Raw genomic sequence first — 23,929 nt, 5'->3', positions numbered from 1 at the left:
TGTAACTAGCTACCTAATGGAGCAGAAAGTTATTTTCATAAGTAAAAATATGTAAACTCTGTTCTTAAAACATGTTCTTCCTCTGCTTCCATGTAAAGGATGCATTTTATGCCCTTACCATTCTGTGAGTCTATTAGTATCTCATAATTTGAGTATTTTCATAGCATACCCTTTGATGTGACTCTGATCTGATCCTTCATTTATTCTTTCAATAGCTTTGCCCTCACCATAAGATAGATTCATGGCTTGGGGTCGAAAGGAACTATTTGATCTGAATGCTACAAATCAAATGGTCTGTATTTCAGCATGCCTCAGCAGAGGCTGCTTGGACTGCAGCATCTTCCATTTGAGCCCAACTTGTGTTTGATAAAGCAGATATGATGTTATGCTAAAAGAGGTGTTCTGGATGGCACCTGAAAGTGGTTTGAAGATGTAAAGAGATGAAAAGTCCATTCCTTCCTTGAGTAGGTTGTTCTGCATTAATTAACTATATTTGGAGATCTGCTGGTCAGTATAACACTGTGATTAAAAGCTAAATACAAACAAAGCACGTGTTATATAGGTGTAGCTAAGTCAACTATCTGACAAAACTTTAGAGTTTATTATGTCTGCTCACTTGCATTTTTCAGCTAACTATGGTGCCATCAAGGAAGGAAGTAGTGTGTTTTTAAACAGAACCTATCCTCTAAAAAGCTATGCAGACAATCCTTAGTTATAGTGCTGTCTTTTATTGCTTTATCATATGAGTCTAGTATCAGGTTTTCCTTTATTTTGTCCAGGATTGATAATGTAACTAGCATGTAGTCATCGGGGTCATCTACTTGTCCTTTCAGAGTGCGGATCAAGCATTAGAACTCTCTTGATCCCCAGGAATTGCTCTGATATTCCACAAGTCCTTAAAAAGTAACATCAGCAGGCCAGAGATCTCCTTAGGCAACTCTTTTGGGCCTCCTGAATGCTCATTTTCTGGGCCTCCTAAGTTAAGCTGTTATGACTAACAGATGTTTTTCTAATGTCCTTCTCAGTTATGAATGGACTGGAAAGTATTTCATCATTATCATACCATCATTCTGCTTCTTTTTGCAAGGGACATGTCTCAGTGTCCCAGTATTCTCCACTTCCATTACTAGTTCGTAAATAATTATTATTTATTATCTTTCATTTCTCTCCTCAGTTTTCTGCACTTCCAAACTTCTTCTGTACCTTCCTTGCTGTCTTTCTCACTTTTAAATTGTTTGCATTTTTAGAAAGTTATATAATTGCTGCTTCCAAAATAGGGTGAATTCTTAGCCAAAATTGTCTGCTTTCTCAGTTGTGTGGTATATTTAATTTTTTTGTTATCTAAAAGTTTTTCATTAAAAACTCTCTATTCATATTTTACTGGGTTTTTTTTTCTCCTTCTAGTTAGTTATCCTCAAAATTTTGTTCAGTTTAAGTCTTCTAGAAATACAGTGTGTGTGTATGCGTGCATGTATATATGCATATGCGTGTAGGCACATACGTGCATGTGTGTTTAAGAATTGTTCTCTATTTGTCCGTGATGAGTTTAATCGGGCAGAGATCACCATTGCTTAGGCAACTGGCAACTTTTAATTCAATGATTAAGCTTTGTTTGTCAATCATAACCCATCAAAGTATGCCAGATGTTTCTGGCAGTAGTTTAATAATATCTTTATGTAAACATTCTTGCTTTCCAAGAGTTAAACAGGACCGCTCTAAAACTTTTGAATTACTCTTTTGGCAAAAATAGTGCATTTAGAGATAGATCATCTCTCACATCACAGAGCCAGAACATTCCTTTATACAGTATATTCTCTCAGTGAAGAAACTGCATTGCATGAAAACTGACCTTGTATAAAATCTGTATGCAGGTTTGCTTGAATCTGCAAAATGTTCCTTTATGATCATACCACAATTTCTTCTTAACCAGTCATTCTAGAAAAGAAAGTTCTTTTTTCAAGACAACTATACCATTAAAACTATTATGCTTGAAAAAATGAAAACAAACAGAAGTTATCATTGAGCTTTTGTATGAGTATGAATGTGGTGGGTTGACCCTGGCTGGACACCAGGTGCCCACCAAGCCGCTCTATCACTCCCCCTCCTCAACTGGACAGGGGAGAGAAAATATAACGAAAGGCTCATGGGTCGAGATAAGGACAGGGAGATCACTCACCAATTACCGTCATGGGCAAAACAGACTTGACTTGGGGAAATTAATTTAATTTATTGACAATCAAAATCAGAGTAGGATAATGAGAAATAAAACCAAATCTTAAAACACCTTCCCCCTACTCCTCCCTTCTTCCCAGGCTCAACTTTACTCCCAATTTTCTCTACCTCCTCCCTCTGAGCAGCACAGGGGGACAGAGAATGGGGGTTGCAGTCAGTTCATCACATGTTGTCTCTGCCGCTCCTTCCTCCTCACTCTCTTCCCCTGCTCCAGCGTGGAGTCCCACCCATGGGAGACAGTCCTCCACAAACTGCTCCAGCGTGGGTCCCCCGCGGGGTCACAGGTCCTGCCAGGAGCCTGCTCCAGTGCGGGCTCTCCATGGGGTCACAGCCTCCTTCAGGGCACATCCACCTGCTCCGGCATGGGGTCCTCCATGGGCTGCAGGTGGATATCTGCTCCACCGTGGACCTCCATGGGTTGCAGGGGGACAGCCTGACTCACCATGGTCTCCACCACGGGCTGCAGGGGAATCTCTGCTCTGGCGCCTGGAGCACCTCCTCCCCCTTCTTCTTCACTGACCTTGGTGTCTGCAGAGTTGTTTCTCTCACATATTCTCACTCCTCTCTCTCCCAGCTGCTGTTGCGCAGCAGTTTTTCCCCCTTCTTAAATACGTTATCACAGAGGTGCTACCACCATCGCTGATTGTCTCAGCCTTGGCCAGTGGTGGGTCTGTCTTGGAGCCGGCTGGCATTGGCTCTATCGGCCATGGGGGAAGCTTCTGGCATCTTCTCACAGAAGTCACCCCTGTAGCCCCCCTGCTACCAAAACCTTGCCACGCAAACCCAGTACAATGAAATACTTGTTTCTACCGGTATTTTAGGCCTTTGTAAGTGTGTTTTACCCAGGGGATCAGCAACTCCCAGCACACTGGATGTCAATGTTTCAGACCAAAAGATTTTTTAATTTTCATCCTTGCATCGTATTTCTGCCCATCCATAGGTTGCAAACTTTTATTGTATTTTCTTTTCCTAGGTAATATGGAGGGTGATTCTAGGACTGACTGAGGTCTCTAAAAGAAAATGCTGTAAAAATGCAATTGTCATAATTTTTATTTGCTTTCTGATTAGTTGCGGAGTGTTCTCATTTAGGCCTTACAAGTGGGATGTTTGTTCATTACTTAAAAATTAACTGATTGCATTATGTGCCCCCGTGACTTTCATAAACAGAAATTGCATTTAATTGTAGCTTAGCTTATTTTTCTTCTTTTCTTTTACAGCTTTTTCACTTCCAGATCTTACAGAGCAGTTTGCACCTCCTGATGTTGCTCCACCAATCCTCATCAAGATAGTGGAGACAATTGAAAAGAAAGGTAGGCTGAAGAACGATCTACCAAGGTTTTTTGTTACTTGTGTGAGCGAAGACTGCAGGATCAGATCCAGAGCTGGCATCTCCCCTTCCTAGAGCTGTTAATGCATCACATTACTCAACAGATATGAAAATAATCTCATTTAAGGTTTGTTGTATTGGTTTCTGCTCAGTAGAGGCTACTTGGACTGTAGGAGCAAAACCAAAGTTTACCTCAAATGACATTTAATAACTCAACTAATATAAGTATTATTGAAAGGTAAGGGAGAAGGGTTTGGTATTGCTTTGTTTTTTCTAACCGACGAGCACCTTAAGTTGCTTATGGAAATACCATCATGACATTGAATTGGATACAAGGCCAAAAAAGTAATGTGTTGCCCCAAAGTGGAAAAAAAAAAAAGAATTAAATATGAAAAAGTTACAACTGTTTTTATACTTCAGGAGCCAGTTCTTTATTGCAGCTGTATGCTAAGCCAGCCAGTGTTATTTTTATGTTTTTTTTTTGATCTTCTGCTTTCCCATGTTGATATCTCTCCATCCTTTTGAGGCTTTCCCCTTTCTTCTACTATGTCCTGCCTCTTTTGCCCTTTATCTCTCTTCCTGGCTTCTCCTCTGATTTCACCTTCATAGTCCTGGTGAGGTAAGGAGCAACCCAGTGCGTCCTGCTCGTTCAGTGGCCTTACAGCCTGGGAGCGAGAGGAAAAGTGGTATTCTGATCGGACTCAGACTGCTGTCCTTAGGGACATGGGTTCTCACATAATGCTGTGACACTTTAAGAGAGCATAAGCCTTTCCTGAATGAGTAGGAGCTTGCTAATATCAATGAGAAGGGCTAATGTTTAGCAACAGTTTGCATAAGCAAACACTGCTTCCAGGAAATGCCACTGATACTATTAAATTGTCGGTGCTCTGCATCCTTGGGTATGGTCTCTTTCCTTGTGTCTTCTGTATTTTCTCTGAAGTAGGGAAGTAGTAAACAGTATCTTTCATCTGAAAACATTGTATTGGTGTCTTTTATTCAAGTGGATTCTCAGACATATTATGTGACATATACAGACATTTTCTCTCATATCAGTGATGTGACACTCACCCTACATACACTGTGAGGTTATGGGCTCTACGGATAGTCAAAGGCAGCCTAAAAGTTACCTGTCCCATAGAAGGGAGACTGTCTCTGTTGACTGCATAGGGTGCCAAAGGTTAGGCTCGTTTGTAACTTACAAGTCTCAGTTAAATCTTTAAAGCTAATTAGGATGTGTCAGAACTTTTGTCATGTCCCTGTCCCATTCCTGTGGGGTATCACGACTCAGACTGCCCACTTATCCACCTGAAGGTCCTGGTGTTTCCAGCTGGCATGTAGAGTGTAAAGGAAGATCTGGCTCCCATGTTGCTCCTGCAAGCTGTTTTCTTCCCTGGGGTATGTGAATCTGTTTCCTAGTCCTGGCCTTCTACAGTCAGCCCATGGAGAGTTGTACAGAATATGTGGGACTGCCGGCATCTCTGATCTTCCTTGGCCAGCTCTTTCTGCAGACCCAGCAGTTTGCATGTACAAAGAGGTGTCTTACAGCCTGAGAAAGCAATCACATTCCTTAGTGTAGTAGGTGGTAGGAGGATGGTGGGGAGAATGTTGCTAATTTATACTGTAAGTACTTATTTGAAGAAAACAGAAGTATGTTGTTTCATGGCAACAGTCACTGGAATGTTAATGTATCCCATCGATTTTGTTTTGAAGATCTGGAGTGCTCAACTTTGTATGGAACACAAGGCTCAAGCAGCTCAACAGAATTAAGACGAATTCTTGAATGTGGTAAGTACAGTTCTCTTCTTTAAAGCACTATACAGATTTTGTGGTCAGACGGATCCTGTTTTCTTTGCTCCCCTACTCAGCTTATATATGAACTGGTTCTGAATAATATAATATTAAAAAGACAAATATAAGTAAAAAAGGTTTCTAACTTTTACACTTAATAAGAAAGGTATTTTTCACTTTTACGGGTTGTCTTTTTTTCATGGCTCCACTGCATGGTTCTTTTTCCAAGAATAATTATTTTAATCGTTTGTTGGTAACTTGCTTGTTCAAGGACTGAAAATCTAGCTGTACAGAAAAAAAAGTGTTTTGTTCAGAAGCAAAGTAAAGATACACTATTCCTGTAAGGCTGCAGGTTGATATTTTGTAAACAAAAGGCCATTTGTTTACATACAGTTCTGTGCATGCGTTTTTTTGGTCCAGTAGATGGAGACACAATAGCTCCACATTCCCTGCCTGCTACCGAGCTGATGCTGGAAGGGAAAGAGAGAATGGAATTGATGTTGCTGCAGTAGGCTGGGTTCTCAGTTTTTGGACAGTAAAATGCAGCTACACCACTAACACCACGTACCTGTTCAACTTTTCTGAAATATGCTTCCTTCTCTTTTTGGTACTCTTTTTTTCAACTTCAGACCAGAATATACTAGCATGGCAACACTCAGTTGCACTATGAGAGATCAGGAGCTATTGTAAGAGGAGTGCTTGACCACGCCTTTGCAAGCTGGGGTGCGATGTGGGGTGTGAACTTCTACTTGCATAAAAGAGCACAAAAATACAAGGGCTAGAAAATGAAACTGGTTACATGCCATATTGCCAAAGGGACAAAGGAAACAAACTCAAACTGTGAATTAGCTCTCTTCATTTTTAGTAATTGCAAATATTAACAAAATGAACAAGAGATGATACTATGAGTTGTCTGTTCCTTCAGATGAAAAGAGCATCCTGTCCTCTGCTGACTGTGATGGGAGTGAAGGAGTATATGAGTGCAAGAAGGGAGAGGAGATATGCGTGTGGTGCTAGCAGCCTAAGCCATATTTTTAGTATTGTAATTATATTTTTCATTCCAGATAAATCCAGATTTTCTATGGCACCAATATGAATGTATATCTTAATTTATCTTAATCCCTTGTTAAGTCTCTAAACTGAGGTGTACTTTTAAGAAAGGTTTGTCTATCTCCTGAGATCAAGAACTTGTGGTTTACATGTATTCTTATTTAAAATGTATTTAGGTTTGAGAAAGGAAAACAGGACTTTACCCTTTAGTAACAATGTATCTTTCTTAGTTCTCTTTAAGATAGGATCAGAATCTTCCAGAACAGATCCAGTGCAGGGGGTGTCCAGACACATGGATACAGACAGATCTGATCTCTGCTTACTCTCTTAAATTAGCAGAGTGCAAGTAGGCTTTGGTCTCAAAGTTGTGAACTCCATTAGTGTGCTGTTCTGCTTATGGTTAAAATGCTCTCCATATTAATTGGATAACTGCCTGTTAGCTTCAACACCATTCTATTTAGCTCCAAAATCAAAGCTGACTTGCATCTGACCAGCTTGGTAGAGGGAAGAGTTCAGGTCTGTTTATGATGTTACACCCAAAGAGTTGCAGAGTACCACAAGTTTATTGACTCATGAATTCATTATAACAATTTGGGATATACTTCAGAGAATGGGTCAACACTGAGAGAACCAGGACTTGACTTGACTTATGAAATAAAAAACATCCTGTGAGCAACAGAACTAATGAAAACTATTTCTTATGAATTTGTGGTTGGATTCTCTGACACATAATTGCTCTTGTAGAATTCATACGTGCACTGCAAGTTTTTTATCATCTGAGCCATTCATAATGTCTTTTTTTCTCACGCGGATTCTTTGGTGTCTAATAAGGATTGAGCTCATACTGCAAGCTTTCCTTTGCGGAAAACAGGAAGAAGGAGGTGGAGGAGCACTAAGTGTCTCGCTACCCCCTCTTGGCTGCCTTTTTTCACAGTACGTGTAGACACACCATATATCTGATTCCTCTACCTCCCTGTTGAATTTGCTTTAAACTGGCCAAATAGGTTCAGGAGTTATTTTACAGGGGACTTGGCTAGCCTAGAAAGTTGGTCAGCATTAATATCTCTAAATTCTTGTACCAAACATGGATCTTTATGTAAACATTTAGGACCTTACTGCACCAGTTTCATGTTTTAAGAGGAAACCTAATCTTGATTGCATTAAGTAAGCATTTCTATATTTTCCTATTTTTATTTTTGCTGCTGATATTCCTTGCTACAATGCTAACAAGTAGTCCTAGCCCCATACTAGCTACTATGAAGAAAATTAACTGTATCCCAGCCAAAACCAGCACAATGTGACACTCCCAAACCTTAGCCCAAGCCATGACTATGCTGGAAGGATAACAGGTTTTACAAGATAAAGCCTAACTGCTGCATAAAACACCAAGCATCCAGTTCTGCACATGTATATTTGTTTTGACTCACATAAATATTTACAGACTTGGGGCCCCAAGTTGTTAATCAAGCTTCCAGTCATAATAGAAGTAGCTACCAGTAGAGAAGCTGCATTTGCCCAAACCCTTGATTAATACTTGCTTCTTACACAAAATATTTACAGGTAAAACAAAGACCTGTTAAAAATACTCTGATGTTCCATATGTCCTGGTTTCAGCTGGGATAGAGTTAAATTTCTTCCTAGTGCTGTGTTTTGGATTTAGTATGAGAAGAATGTTGATAACACACTGATGTTTTCAGTTGTTGCTAAGTACCCTGCTAGTCAAGGACATTCAGCTTCCATGCTCTACCAAGCGCGCAAGAGGCTGTGAGGGAGCATAGCCGGGACAGGTGGCCCAGCTGGCCAATGGGGTATTCCATACCATGTGACATCATGCTCAGTATATGAATGGTAGGCGTGATCCAGGAAGTAGTGATCGCTACTTGTTTATCGGTCAGCGTGGGTGGTGAGCAATTGCATTGTGCATCACTCATTTTGTATATTTTATCATTATCATTATCATTTTCCCTTTTTCTGTTCTATTAAACTGTCTTTATCTCAACCCATGAGTTTTTCTCACTCTTACCCTTCCGATTCTCTCCCTGTTCCACTGGGGGGGCGGGGGGAGTGAGCGAGCGGCTGCGTGGTATTTGGCTGCCTGCCAGGTTAAACCACGACAGTCCTTTTTGGCGCCCAACGTGGGGCTCGAAGGGTTGAGATAACGACACATCTGACCCGAACGGGTTAAAACAAATTTGTTATAAGCATTCATGATATCAGTTTAGTACTCAATGTTCACAATGTTGGTTTATTTGCTCTCAGAGTTGTTGGATCTGTTTTTGGAGCTGTGGTATATAGCACCTTACTGGCTGTCTATACTGCTGATTATCAGTTTTTATGTGGGGTTGGTCATCTCGGGGAAATGGATTAAGGTCATTGCTTTGCTATACTGTGTGACCTGGCTTTATGTTATGATAAAATTATTGGTCACGAGCCTGTACTCAGCACTGCCATCATTCCTGTTCTTCGGGAGCTATCTTTTGGAAACTATTAATAATTACACTTCTTACGTCTTCACCTCAGAGGATGAATTTAGGGGGGAGACAGGATGGGACACTTTCTCCCACTTGTTCACCTTTCCTTCCATATCTTCAGAAACTCCTTTTTCTTCTATCCTCTTCATGAAGACGTCCACAATATTCCCTGAGAATTTTGAATATCCTTGGGATGTTCAAACAAGCATGATCATATTGCTATGTCTCCTGAATGTGGTTCAGGCCTTGTTTAGAGTTAAACAACTATTCAGGAATACTCTCCAGAGATCAACCCCAGCAACAGATACAGTGACTACTCAAAGCCCCACGACAGGCACTGCAGCTACTCAAACTCCGCCAACAGTCACTGCAGTTACTCCAACCAGTGCGACAAGCACTGCAGCCACTCAAACCCCGGCAACAGTCACTACAAGTACTCCAACCCCCGTGACAGGCACTGCAGCTACCCAAACCCTCGCGACGGGTACTACAGCTGAACCAGAGGACCAACCGTCGCTGGTATCCGTCGCCCCTGTACAGAAGAAGAAATCTTTGAAGCGGAAGTCAGGTCGTTTAGAAAAGGATGATGGAAAACCAGGGCCATCACGAGGAGGGGAGGAGGAAGAGGAAGAACTCATAAACGAGATGGAAACCACCCGATCCCTATCCCTGAATGAGTTGCGAGATATGCGGAAAGATTTCAGCCGTCGTCCAGGCGAGCATATTGTTACCTGGCTGCTCCAATGCTGGGATAATGGGGCCAGTAGCCTGGAATTAGAGGGGAAGGAAGCCAAACCGCTGGGATCCCTTGCTAGGGAAGGGGGCATTGACAAAGCAATTGGAAAAGGGACACAAGTCCTCAGCCTCTGGAGGCGACTGCTGTCAGGCGTGAAGGAAAGGTATCCCTTCAAGGAAGGTGTTATATATTGCCTAGGCAAGTGGACCACTATGGAGAGAGGTATCCAGTACCTGAGAGAATTAGGCGTGCTGGAGGTGGTTTATAGTGACCTGGACAACAACCAAACGCCCAAAGATCCAGATGACGTCCAGTGCACGCGACCCATGTGGCGGAAGTTGGTACGGAGCGCACCAGCATCGTATGCCAGTTCATTGGCAGTACTGTCCTGGGCAGAGGAAGAAGCACCAACGGTGGATGTCTTAGTTAGCAGACTTCGGGATTTCGAAGAAACTATCTCCTCCTCCCTTGTCTCGGCTGTGGAGAAGCTGTCCCGGGAGGTCCAGCAACTCAAAGAGGGTATGTCCTATTCTCCACCTGTACGGACCAGTATCTCAGCCATTGGGAGTCAGCGTTTTTCTCCTCAAGAGAGAGGATATAGAAAGCACACACCACAGGGCACCCTGTGGTTTTACCTGCGTGACCACGGAGAGGACATGAGGCAGTGGGATGGAAAACCTACCTTCATCCTAGAGGCATGGGTACGTGAGTTGCAAGGAAAAACAATCACACAAGGGGGTTCTCCCAGGAAAAATGCTGCTCCAGTTTTCAGGAAAAACCTGTCTCACGACGGTCCAGTTTCCAGTGAACGGTTCCCCAGACAGAGTAGAAGGGCTGATCTTACTTTGGATTGTAATTGCGATGAAGAAATTCTTAACTCACGTTTGCAAGAAGTGAGAGATGGATACTATGACCAGAACTAGAGGGGCCCTGCCTCCAGCCAGGTGGAGGAAAGGGACAACCAGGTTTACTGGACTGTGTGGATTCGATGGCCTGGCACATCAGATCCACAGGAGTATAAGGCTCTCGTAGACACCGGTGCACAGTGTACCCTGATGCCATCAAACTATAAAGGGGCAGAACCCATTTGTATTTCTGGAGTGACAGGGGGATCCCAAGAGTTAACTGTATTGGAGGCCGAAGTGAGCCTAACCGGGAATGAGTGGCAGAAGCACCCCATTGTGACTGGCCCAGAGGCTCCGTGCATCCTTGGCATAGACTACCTCAGGAGAGGGTATTTCAAAGTCCCAAAAGGGTACCGGTGGGCTTTTGGTATAGCTGCCCTGGAGATGGAGGAAATTAAACAGCTGTCCACCTGGCCTGGTCTCTCGGAGGACCCTTCTGTTGTGGGGTTGCTGAGGGTTGAAGAACAGCAGGTACCAATCGCTACCACAACAGTGCACCGGCAGCAATATCGCACCAACCGAGACTCTCTGGTCCCCATCCATGAGCTGATTCATCGACTGGAGAGCCAAGGAGTGATCAGCAAGACTCGCTCACCCTTTAACAGTCCCATATGGCCAGTGTGAAAGTCCAATGGAGAGTGGAGACTAACAGTAGACTACCGTGGCCTGAACGAAGTCACGCCGCCACTGAGTGCTGCCATGCCGGACATGCTAGAACTCCAATACGAACTGGAGTCAAAGGCAGCCATGTGGTACGCCACAATTGACATTGCTAATGCCTTCTTCTCCATTCCTTTGGCGGCGGAGTGCAGGTCACAGTTTGCTTTCACTTGGAGGGGCGTCCAGTACACCTGGAACCGACTGCCCCAGGGGTGGAAACACAGCCCTACCATTTGCCATGGACTGATCCACACCACACTGGAACAGGGTGAGGCTCCAGAACACCTGCAATACATCGATGACATCATCGTATGGGGCAACACAGCAGAAGAAGTTTTTGAGAAAGGGAAGAAAATAATTCAAATCCTTCTGAAAGCCGGTTTTGCCATAAAACAAAGTAAGGTCAAGGGACCTGCACAGGAGATCCAGTTTTTAGGAATAAAATGGCAAGATGGACGTCGTCAGATCCCAATGGATGTGATCAACAAAATAACAGCCATGTCCCCACCAACTAGCAAAAAGGAAACACAAGCTTTCTTAGGCGTTGTGGGTTTTTGGAGAATGCATATTCCAAATTACAGTCAGATCGTAAGCCCTCTCTATCACGTGACCAGGAAGAAGAACGACTTCAAATGGGGCCCTGAGCAATAACAAGCCTTTGAACAAATTAAACAGGAGATAGTTCAGGCAGTAGCCCTTGGACCAGTCCAGGCAGGATAAGATGTAAGGAATGTGCTCTACACCGCAGCCGGGGAGAATGGCCCTACCTGGAGCCTCTGGCAGAAAGCACCAGGGGAGACTTGAGGTCGACCCTTAGGGATCTGGAGTCGGGGATACAGAGGATCCGAGGCCCGCTACACTCCAACTGAGAAGGAGATATTGGCAGCATATGAAGGGGTTCGAGCTGCTTCGGAAGTGGTTGGTACTGAAGCACAGCTCCTCCTGGCACCCCGACTGCCGGTGCTGGGCTGGATGTTCAAGGGAGCGTCCCCTCTACACATCATGCAACCGACGCTACGTGGAGTAAGTGGGTCGCACTGAACACACAACGGGCCCGAATAGGAAACCCCAGTCGCCCAGGAATCTTGGAAGTGATCACGAACAGGCTAGAAGGCAAAGATTTTGGAATATCCCCAGAGGAGGAGGTGACACGTGCTGAAGAGGCCCCACTGTATAATAAACTACCAGAAAACGAGAAGCAATATGCCCTGTTCACTGATGGGTCCTGTCGCCTTGTGGGAAAACATCGGAGGTGGAAAGCTGCTGTATGGAGTCCTATACGCCAAGTTGCAGAAACTGCTGAAGGAGAAGGTGAATCGAGCCAGTTTGCAGAGGTGAAAGCCATCCAGCTGGCCTTGGACATTGCTGAACGAGAAAAATGGCCAGTACTTTATCTCTATACTGACTCATGGATGGTGGCAAATGCCCTGTGGGGGTGGTTGCAGCAGTGGAAGTAGAACAACTGGCAGCACAGAGGTAAACCCATCTGGGCTGCCGCATTGTGGCAAGATATTGCTGCCCGGGTAGAGAACCTGGCTGTAAAAGTACGTCACGTAGATGCTCACGTACCCAAGAGTCGGGCCACTGAAGAACACCAAAACAACCAGCAGGTGGACCAGGCTGCTGAGATTGAAGTGGCCCAGGTGGATTTGGACTGGCAACATAAAGGTGAATTATTTATCGCTCGGTGGGCCCATGACGCGTCAGGCCATCAAGGAAGAGATGCAACATATAGATGGGCTCGTGATCGAGGGGTGGACTTCACTATGGACGCTATTGCACAGGTTATCCACGAATGTGAAACGTGCGCTACAATCAAACAAGCCAAGCGAGTAAAGCCTCTTTGGTATGGAGGACGATGGTTGAAATATAAATATGGGGAGGCCTGGCAGATTGATTATATCACACTCCCACAAACCCGCCACAGTAAGCGCTATGTGCTCACCATGGTGGAAGCAACCACCGGCTGGCTAGAAACATACCCTGTGCCCCATGCCACTGCCCGGAACACCATCCTGGGCCTTGAAAAGCAAGTCCTGTGGCGACATGGCACTCCAGAAAGAATTGAGTCAGACAACGGGACTCATTTCCGAAACACCCTCATAGACACCTGGGCCAAAGAGCATGGCATTGAGTGGGTCTATGACATCCCCTACCATGCACCAGCCTCTGGGAAAATCGAACGATACAATGGACTGCTAAAGACAACACTGAGGGCAATGGGTGGTGGGACATTCAAGCATTGGGACACACATTTAGCAAAAGCCACCTGGTTAGTCAATACCAGGGGATCTTTCAATCAAGCTGGCCCTGTCCAATCAAGACTCTTACGTACTGTAGATGGAGATAAAGTCCCTGTCGTGCACATAAGAAATATGCTGGGGAAGACAGTCTGGGTTACTCCTGCCTCGGGCAAGGGAAAACCCATCCGTGGGATTGCTTTTGATCAAGGACCTGGGTACACTTGGTGGGTGATGCGAAAGGATGGGGAGGTCCGGTGTGTACCTCAAGGGGATTTGATTTTGGGTGAAAATAGCCAATGAACTGAATTTTGATGTCACCTGTTACATGATATTGTATATCATTATTTCTATGGTTGCTATCAATGGTATAGCAGTGAAAGTCACCCAGATTAATGAAGAATGAACTAACTCCGATGAAACCGAGCAAAGTGCAACGATGATAGAACTGGACGAGCGCAGCAGTACCGAAATGAGAACTGGCTTCAGGATGCAACAGCCCAACACCACACACCATCTCTTCGGCCCTGAAAGACTGTTATGACAGATGGAGCCCATAGTCGTGGACTAAATGAACTCAGTGGACATTTTAGAGGGATGGCCCATAGACTAAGGGAATGATATCTATGTGTGTATATATATATATATAAAAAAAGACAAGAAAGGTGATGGTGATTAATTGGAATGTATTAGAAAATGTGAGACCTATGCATGACGTAGATGGTATAGAATGAATAAGTGGTGGATACTGTCCTGGTTTCAGCTGGGATAGGGTTAAATTTCTTCCTAGTGCTGTGTTTTGGATTTGGTATGAGAAGAATGTTGACAACACACTGATGTTTTCAGTTGTTGCCAAGTACCCTGCTAGTCAAGGACATTCAGCTTCCATGCTCTACCGAGCACGCAAGAGACTGGGAGGGAGCATAGCCGGGACAGCTGGCCCAACTGGCCAATGGGGTATTCCATACCATGTGACGTCATGCTCAGTATATGAATGGTAGGCGTGTTCCAGGAAGTAGCGATCGCTACTTGGTTATCGGTCAGCGCGGGTGGTGAGCAATTGTATTGTGCATCACTCATTTTGTATATTCTATTATTATTGTTGTTGTTGTTGATGTTGTTGTTGTTGTTGTTGTTATTGTTATTATTTTCCCTTCCTTTTCTGTTCCATTAAACTGTCTTTATCTCAACCCACAAGTTTTTCTCACTCTTACCCTTCTGATTCTCTCCCCATCCCACTGTGGGGTGGGGGGTGAGCAAGTGGCTGCGTGGTGTTTGGCTGCCTGCCGGTTTAAACCACGATTCCATAACACTGCCAACTTTACAGCAAGTCACTACCATTATTCTGACTTCAGCCCTGCACTGTATATGACAGAAGGCCACACAGCTTTGGAAGCCATTTGGTTCATCAGATTCCAAAGGCCTAGGCATGGTGTTGAGCACTCTATGTTCTTCATCTCAAAGATGTGTTTTGGTGTCTTAGATTCTTTTTTACAGGTTGTTCCCCATAAACCAGGTATAAGTTAGCAGTTTTGGCTTGGTATAAAGCGTTAATATCATGAGCCTATGTATTTTTTCTAGTTTCTAATGTCTGAAAAGTATGTTGCTCTTTCCCTTTAGATGCCTCTCTGTTGGATTTAGAGACATTTGATGTGCATACTTTATCAGATGCTCTCAAGAGGTATCTCCTGGACCTGCCAAATCCCATCATTCCAGCAGCTGTTTACAGTGACATGATTTCTGTAGCTCAAGGTATGAATATCAAATTATTTCAAATGTCAAACCAAAAAGCTTTTGTTAGGATTCTGAATATCCAGTGGTCCAACTGTCACCCACAGAACATTGAAGATTCTGCACAACCTGGCAGCATCTCAGAAAAAATATATAGCTTCACTGCTTTTGATGAAAGCTATTTCAATTGAGATCTAGACATGCATTATTTACTTATCTATTTATGTAAACATAATGGAAAATATAAGGGATAACACAGTTCTCTTCATTTTAGTAAATAGAATGACTATATAAAAACTGTGGTGGCTATCAAGGATTTATCTGTATTCAGAAAGCTAATTTTTAACTTTTTATCAGTGCTGACAAAGTAAATATATTAGAGGTCATGGTGTTCTGCAGTACGTTGGGAGTTGCAGATTATGAAGTGACAAATACATGCATGTAAGATTCATCATCTACAGTAGTCATTTCTAACAAGTACAGCTTATAGGCTTTCAGCATGTGGGCCAAATATTCTGTTATATGTCTCAGGACAGGATATTGTTACTGGTAACCTTCAAAGTTAGAACAGCACCTGTGAGAATTATCTAGCGCATCTCAGAATTACCCAATCATGTGTGACGCTAAACAAGACAGACTTCTACCAGTACACTCTGAACACATTGTGGTTTTTACCAAAATGCATATCTGTTTCCATTTCACTTTTAAATACTTGTTCTTTACTCTTCCCTGAGTATTTCACTTTTTTCAAAAGAAGAAACAAGTCTTACGGCACTAATGAAGGACAGAATTATTATTTTTTTTCTGTAAGATTGATGCTTCCAAAGGAGTCATATATAGTTTCATTTTACTTGTTGAATGTTACTGTTCTGATATCAAGATCCTTTTATCTGTTTGCTTGCAGAAGTGCAGAGCTCGGAGGAATATGCTCAGTTGCTGAAGAAACTCATCAGATCTCCAAATATACCTCCCCAGTATTGGCTTACACTCCAGTATTTGCTCAAACATTTCCTCAGACTTTGTCAAGCCTCCAGCAAAAATCTCTTGAATGCAAGGTCTCTCGCTGAAATTTTCAGCCCTTTGCTTTTCAAATTCCAGATAGCAAGGTACATGGGTCATCTTTATTATATTCTGTACTGTAAACATGGGTTAGCTATATACAAAAGTAAGTTTAATTAATTAATTTCCTGACCTCACTTCTAATGTGGAGGGCATTGTTGTAAATTTTTCCAATGTTTTTTGAATAATACTAATGTAAACTTTTGCATTTTTCCTAGTTCTTACTGTCTAATTCATGTCTTGCAGCTGTGATAATACTGAACACCACATAAAAATCCTAGAGGTTTTAATCACAAGTGAATGGAATGAGAAACAGCCTGCACCAGGTAAAAATATTTTTAATTAAAAAAAATATATACTGTTGTTTTCTTAAATATTAAAATTCAACTTAAGGACAGTAAATGCATGTTGTTTTTCTTTTTTAATCAAACTTAATGCAAAAGTGCATAATTACAGAACTAAGTAGAAGTTGTTCATATGTTCCATAGTGGTGTGCAACATTTGTTTTATAAGAAATTGTCTTTTTCATTAAAATCATTTTAGTACCCATAGTTTGTACAGCCTTAGGACTTTCATTCCTTTTTCAGTAAACAGTGAATAGGAATTTGTGAACTTATAAGACCTGTAAACCAATAGAATACATATCATACAGCGGTGATGGTGGTGAAATTCTGGAAATTTTATTTAACTCTCTCTCTACTCCCAGGCAAATTTTCTTAGAAATACAATACCCCATAGAGATCATTTGAAGAAAGTAAGATTTCCCCCTTTCTTTACTTATATGCATTTTTTAATCCAGAGACTCAAAAGATTTCTTAATCAATATCAATAAACAATGCAGAAAATATTAACACCTCATTCAGGAAAATTAGATTACACTTGTTTTGATTCTGGGAGTTAGAACCTAATTTAGTCAACAAACAGTAAAATCCACCTCTAATTTATGCAAAAATCCCTGGGTTTAAATCAAATATTTGGTAGGAGCAAGGCAGAGTTGCTAACTGTGTGCAAAAGAAATTATTAATGCAGGGGGACTTTAGATATTAGCTTTTACAGCTTAGTAACAGAGAATATCCAAACAAAGGATAGGGCAATGGTGAACAGAACATTGGGCAGGCTGTAGCTCTCCTGCCTCTCTATTCAAAGTACACGGTAAAGTTCATGGCAGTAGGATTTGTAGGGCTGCATAGGATTTGAAGAGCTAGAACACAGCAGCAGAAAAACAGCAGCAGAAAAATGCCTTATGTCTCATATTTCAGGTAGGCACATTGTATAATCCCCTTCATCAACTAATGAAGATTAATTTAAAATGGCTAAGATTTTTATTCCTACTGCTTTGATTGGAAGGCTTTTCCAACCTTGCCAGCTCTATTAGTTAGGAACCTTTCCCTAACATTTAGTGTACATGTATTTTCAGCTAGTTTATACCTATTTGGTTTCATTCAATTTTGTCAAAATAGTTAAGGAGTCATTTCCAGAACCGCTGTGTATTTTTCTTCCTAATGTTTCATAACAACCAGGAGAGTCCAAACTTTTAATGACTACTTGTCTTATTTTACAAAGAATCAGCAAATAACTGCTAATTGTTTAAGAATGATTTTATCTTTGCCACGTTATAAGCCTTACAAAGCAAAATACATTATTGAAACCTGTAATATTCTAAACAGTTTGCTAATAGCATTTTTTCAAAATTATATGTTTGCAAATGCTTTAGGATATGTAAACTTATATGGCTTGAGGTGCTGATTGGTAGTTTACAAAGGTAGGGTCAACAGTGAGAGTTTCTTAAGTTGCAAAGTGAGAGTTTAAGTTGCACTTAAGAGATCACTTGATTGTGTATAGTCCTGAGTTGCTTCATATGAGGAAAGTATAAAAGTGAAAGATGTTGATGTTAGAACTACTAATGAGGACAAGGAGTCTAGTCATCCTGAGAGTATCATTAGGTCACTTGAAGAAATGTGGCCGTATCCATCAGATTTATAGGGTTTGATGCTACATTAATAATTATAATCTAACAGCTATTTTTTTTTAATATTGCTTCTGAATTAATTATTTTTTTGTATTGCAATAGTTTATTTTGAGGGTCCTCCTGGGATTTTTTCATATGATCTGTTACAAAAATAGAACTCTTCCTCTGTCCATTTCAAAGTCCATTCTGGGCAATGTTTTTTAGTAGAACATTTGCACATCTATTAATATGCTGAAAAAAAACTCAGATACAAATTTTCAGGCTTTCTAGTCTATGGTTAGCTAGCCTCTGCTCTTAGGCCTGTAAAGTGCTTGAATAATTTTTAAAAGTTGAGTCTTAATAGAATGTTATGTAAGTTTACGGGATTAAAACACAAGTCTGTTTTCAGCACCAAAATCATTCAGTGACCTGATCATCTGAAGTGCTGTGTTTTTATAGTTCTCATAGAAGACTCAAAGATGTATTTTTCAAAATTATCATCTTCAAGATTATTGGTTGTGGTGGCTTGAGTTTCCATAAAAAATATTTAGAGACATTGTAATAAAGGAAGATACCTTATTTGTCATATAAGTGTTCTGAGAATGACAATCTATAATAGAATTTTTAAAGTTCAGAAGTTAAGAGGTTTTAAACAGAAAGAATCTTACTTGTTGAAAATCGTGTAATGACAACTAAGTGACAACAGGTAAGCCAATGCTGCCAGGTTTCTTTTCTTTTTCACAGGCTGAAGTGATAGCTTTCTCCTTTTTTCTTTCTGTTATTCTCAAGCCTGGATGAAAACATTCTGTATAAAATGAGCTGTGCATGAAATTTTAGTGGTATCTTACGCAGTATGTAGATACTTTAAATGCAGGGTTGGCGATAACTGATCTGAATAGGGAGGAAATCTTTGCACAACTGTGGTTCTTTTTCTTATCTCATCACCCACTAATTATCCTTCTTGCATCAAAGCAATAGAAATTATGCAATTGGGCCTTATATCTTAATATATCTTAATATTAATATCTTAAATTGAACATCTTACAGCTAGAGTGATGCTATGCACACCATAGCACAAAACCAGGAGTTACTGTTAGGCCATTACTTGATTTTTTTTTTATCACAACTCTGGACTGATATTTTTTTTTCTGTCACAGTGTTCAACAGCAAACTATGTATTTTTGTTTGTGAATTAGAATAGTGCTTAGCCCTCCACAAAAGTTAAAGTACTAAAATTAAAATACCTGTTGTGCCTATGTGTGTAGTATGTCAAGACAAAGTAATGTTGCAGGAGAAGTAAGATTAGAGAAATGTTTGTGTTTTGAATAATTGGTGACCAGATCCATTTTCTGATTCCTGTCTCATTCTTTGTGTTTATCAGTGGGAGGCCTGAAAGGTGGTAAGTGTTACTGGGCAAACTAGATGATTTAGCATCCCATTTTAACACCCCAACTTGATGAACAGCCACACAGGCTTTAAAAAGTAATGCTGATTTTACAGTCAGAAACAAAGTGCGTGTCTCTAAATGTGCTATTCAAAACAGTAGTATTAGAAGAAAGTATCTTAGTTATAACAGATTATAGCTAACAGTGCTGCTTATTTCTCGCAGATAGAATCTCTCACGACATAGAGAGATGTGAAGACGTGTATGCTTTTAGAGGTATATATTGAAAAATCGGCTATATTTGTAGGTATAGAAGACTGGATGTTTTTTTCAGTTCATTTTTGAGGATCGCAAAGGCTCTTGGTTTTCCTGTCTGGAGCAGGCTTGCGCTGGATGCAGGTCCCACAGCTGTCCACAGGGCCCAGCGGGTGCTTGGGGCAGCGCGGTCGGTTCGGCTGAGCTGGGAGGGCAGGTTGTACAGAGCAAGGTGGTGCTATAGGAGAGTTAGGAGGGTTTTTTGGGGGAGAACTCAAGGAGATGGGAGTCCTCTTGGGGTGGAGGTGTGTTGAGGAGCGTGGAGTGGCTTTGGGTGTGTGAGATCAAGGTGTGTCTTATCACAGGAAGGTAAAGAGGAAGGGGGACATGGTGGGAGAGCAAAAGAGATGTGGGAAGCTGGTGGCATTGTGGGCAGACAGGCTGGTGAGGAGCAGAGGAAGAGCTATTGCAGTGGCTGGAAGGAGTTGCCATCCTGTACGGATGAATTGAAGCCTCTAATGGCCTGCACGCTAACTCAAGCTAAGCTGCTTTGTCTAAACTGTCTATCCCAGTTTATTCCCGTTTCCCAGGCTTGTAAATAACATTGTAAATAATGGCTCAAGCTGTGAAATATTGCAGTTTTAAGCATGAAGAGGTAGGTTTTACTACTCACAGGGTCATAGCTAAGAATAAGTGAGGTAATGAGACTGCCTTACACGTAACTGCTCACTTGCAGGGGATGGGGTGAGAGTTCTGGCAGTATTGCCAAGATGCAGATGCTTTTAGCTGAACAAAATATTAGCAAGCTTGGTGGCATAACAACCAGAGCAGGGGAGTGTAAAGGCTGATCCTGTTCCTCTTGAAATTGGTCACAAAGCTCCCCTGGACTGCGGTGGTCAGGCTCAGCCTGCAGTCCTGTCGGTAGTGTCTTGGGGGCACAGCCAAATATGTAAAAAGACTATCCCTTGTCAGGACTTTTCTGCATCATGTCATGGGCTTGGCTGGACTGTTGGCAGCACTGAGCGTGGTTTGGAGCGTGCAGAAGGCAGTCTGTCCTGGGGAGAACTGATGTCGTACGGGATATTGCGCATCTGCGCCTCACCCGGCAGAGGGCTCCCCTTCTAAGCTAATAAAATTCAGGCTTTATATCTGATTTAACGGAGAGCAAAATGCTTTGTTAATCACCATACCTAGCAATGCTGTATTCTTGGTTTATATTTTGACAGTAGTGTATGCTTTATGTTTCTCAATACCTAATTGAAAGTATTTGGTAAAACTGAAATATGTACAACATTATTAGAATTTTTTACAGATTAATATGTGTGTGTGTATTTGTATGTAAGTATGTGTAACGCACATGCAAGCCTGTCAAACCTGATCAGTTCTCTTCCTGCTTCGTACATCTATTTTTAGAAACAAATTGCTTTATAGATAGAACACCGAGAGTATGACTGCCAAAAAGTCATAGGCTGCTAACTTTCTGAAAATACAAATCTATAGATTCAATGGGCACCACTCAAAGTTTTGAAATTTAAATTTAAATAAAAGTTAAGATGGGGCAATTGTATGAAAATGCAGGTGTGTGCATATCGGGTTTTTTTTTGACAAGACACATGATTCCCTTCTGCAGGATGATTAGGAACTCATTTTTGCACAAGGCACTGGAATCCAAAAAAAAATTGGACTTGGGAACAAAGTCTTATCTTTTATCTCTGTGTGGGTACCTGTGCTTTTTAAAATGATAAACAATTAAATGAACCAGTTTTGGGTTGTCTTATCTCCTTTGAGAATATGCTTCTGTATTGTGGCCCTATAAAGCAAAAAGTGTTATCAACCCCTTCTGTAATTTTAACAGTAAATAGGAGGCATATCAGTTACTGTCAGAAATTGGATTTTTCCTCTTCTCCTGCTGTGTACTGTCATTAGTTCAGAAATGCAGGTTACTGTCTTCATTTGAAGTAGGCTGTACCTTTATGACTGTGCTGCTTTAGATTATATATAGAACTGACAATTGTTCAAGTAGGCAAAGGCTAAAACTAGAAAAGCAAGGGATTGTTATGGGGGAAGCTAATCAATAAACTGTAAAACATCAAAAATGTACTGCAGATATTTGGGATTTCATTATGAGGTACAAGTGGGTTTGGTATTTTGTAGCATAGGAGGATTTTGGTAGGTGGAGTGTTCGGGAGGTGAAAACTTCAATGCCATTTGCCGTAAGGAGCACGAGCTTATCTCAAGGAACACAGCTACTAGAAGTTCTCACTGTTTCCAACAAGTGGGAGGAAAATATTAATCCCCTTCTCTTCTTTCTCTGAATTAAATCTTGTGGTCTGCTTCTCCTTTCATTTTGGATTTATTTCCTTGTAAAAGTATAGCTGGCAAAGAAGTTAATCTCTGTAGGCAAAGGGGAGCAGGCTCTTCAGTTGCTGTTCTGTTCCTTTAGCAAGTCTGATCTCCACCAAACACTAAGGCAAGGAAAATATATTTAACCTAAACTGCTCCCTCTCTGTACAGTCCCTTTTCCTGCCTGCCTGCCCAAGAAATCAACAGCCCTGACGTACTGGAAAACACCATGGATACAGACAGGTGTTTTTTCTACTACTTTCAGTTTATGGAAAATGGATAAAATGCCTCACAGCTTCATGCTAAGGATCTTCAAGCAACACCTGTATTTGTGATCCAGCATGAGTGTGTAGGAGGTGATGCTGTGCTTGCAAGCAGGCTATTTTGCTTGTACAGGGCTGCTCTGAGAGATGCAGCTCTTTTCAAGGAAGATTTTGATTCTGGGTTATTTTTCTGCAGTAAGTTAGTTAGCCACTTCCTGTATTTGGCTGTTCATGGTGCTTTTCTCAACTTTAATACTGCACTCAGCAGCCAGTGAGAGAGACTATTTTAAGGCCTCTTACAATGGTCTTCTCATTTACTTAGCTAAAATGAGAAAGTTAGCCCTGCATTGGCCACTTGTTAGCTGATGACAACTTTTACTTTGAATCTGGCTCCCCTTCCCCCACCTGAAATCTCATGCTCAGCAAATATTTGAACTTGCCCAAGTTAATCATGAAACTGAGATCTTTATCTGAGAGAGATGTGCAAGCTACCGAGGGTGGTGGTTTTTTGTTTTGTTTTTTTTTTTTTCTTCAGTACTAAAGTCAGGTTCACTTTTTAATGATGAACCAGAGTAAGTGGATACCTTCCGCACAGCACAGAGATTTAAGCAGTTAAGAAGAGAGAGAAGGCTTGGATTTTCTCACTGCATGTTACCGCTTTTTTAGAGATTTTTATGGAACATTGGTTGGAAAGCAGAGCAATCTCTTTTTCAGAATTGTGTTTTGCGTAGTTGCTTCACAGAAGCTTCCTATTAAAAGGAGTTTTGGGTTTTTTTTAAGCAAGATTTTTATAAGAGGAAACCAATTAATTTTTCAGATTATTGGATTGTATTTTCAGGCTGTATTACAAGGGCGAGCATTTGCAATGCATAATTTACAAAGTAAGTGATTTTGAATTTCTGTGTGTGTTTTCTTCATCACCTTGTGGAAGTATTTTGCTATAACTGATTACTAGGTAGAGCTTTCATGGTCTTAAGATACGTGAATGAAAGTCAAGTACCTCAGTACCTCTCCAGGTTATACAGGGAATGGGGAATTGCCTATCTGCCTCCTGTCTTTTCTTGCCTGAAAGCTAGGCTAGTCTGAACTGAGCACTAACCTGATTATACAAGTGTGGGCAGTCAAGAATTCGGCCACCAGTGAAACCCTGGAGAAGTAATTTTTCCTGAAAGCCTTTATTCAACAGAATAAAAAAATCTTACTGATCCCACATGAGACCTAAATGCAGCAATGTAGTCTTTGTAGGAAATCTTTATAACCTAATTTATATAATTACCTTGGCAACTCAACTGTCTGGGTAGCAGGTGGGCTAAACCTCCAATTCAGTGTTTGGACTTGTGTCTGGGATGATTTTAAGTATCCTATTTCATTTTGGAAATGGAAGGAATCTTTGGAGCATGTCTACCTAAACAGGGAGGGGAGAATCTACTTCAAAATGAATTTAAGCTTGTTAACATATAAAGCAAACTAGCATGCATTTTTTGGTAGCTGTTGGTACTCCAGGCACGTTCTTATATGTTAATGCTTGTCTAAAGGG

The 23,929-nt window shown here is 41.5% G+C and overlaps 1 protein-coding gene across 3 annotated transcripts in view; it reads left to right on the top strand.

Annotated features, from left to right (window-relative positions):
- LOC142074900 (phosphatidylinositol 3-kinase regulatory subunit alpha-like) overlaps nucleotides 1-23,929 on the top strand; it is a 115,892-nt gene that overhangs the window by 70,527 nt on the left and 21,436 nt on the right. For 2 of the 3 annotated variants that reach the window (XM_075135865.1, XM_075135866.1), the window contains 5 exons: nucleotides 3,450-3,542; nucleotides 5,270-5,344; nucleotides 15,030-15,161; nucleotides 16,045-16,246; nucleotides 16,446-16,525. In XM_075135865.1, the coding sequence (XP_074991966.1) occupies nucleotides 3,450-3,542; nucleotides 5,270-5,344; nucleotides 15,030-15,161; nucleotides 16,045-16,246; nucleotides 16,446-16,525 (582 nt within the window). Of the gene's footprint in view, nucleotides 1-3,449; nucleotides 3,543-5,269; nucleotides 5,345-15,029; nucleotides 15,162-16,044; nucleotides 16,247-16,445; nucleotides 16,526-22,934; nucleotides 23,274-23,929 lie in introns of those variants that run through there. The other variant, XM_075135867.1, reaches the window with a different exon arrangement.

This window comes from Calonectris borealis, chromosome W, assembly GCF_964195595.1.
Source record: "Calonectris borealis chromosome W, bCalBor7.hap1.2, whole genome shotgun sequence".
Lineage (NCBI taxonomy): Eukaryota > Metazoa > Chordata > Aves > Procellariiformes > Procellariidae > Calonectris > Calonectris borealis.
This window is presented reverse-complemented; position numbering and strand designations above follow the sequence as displayed.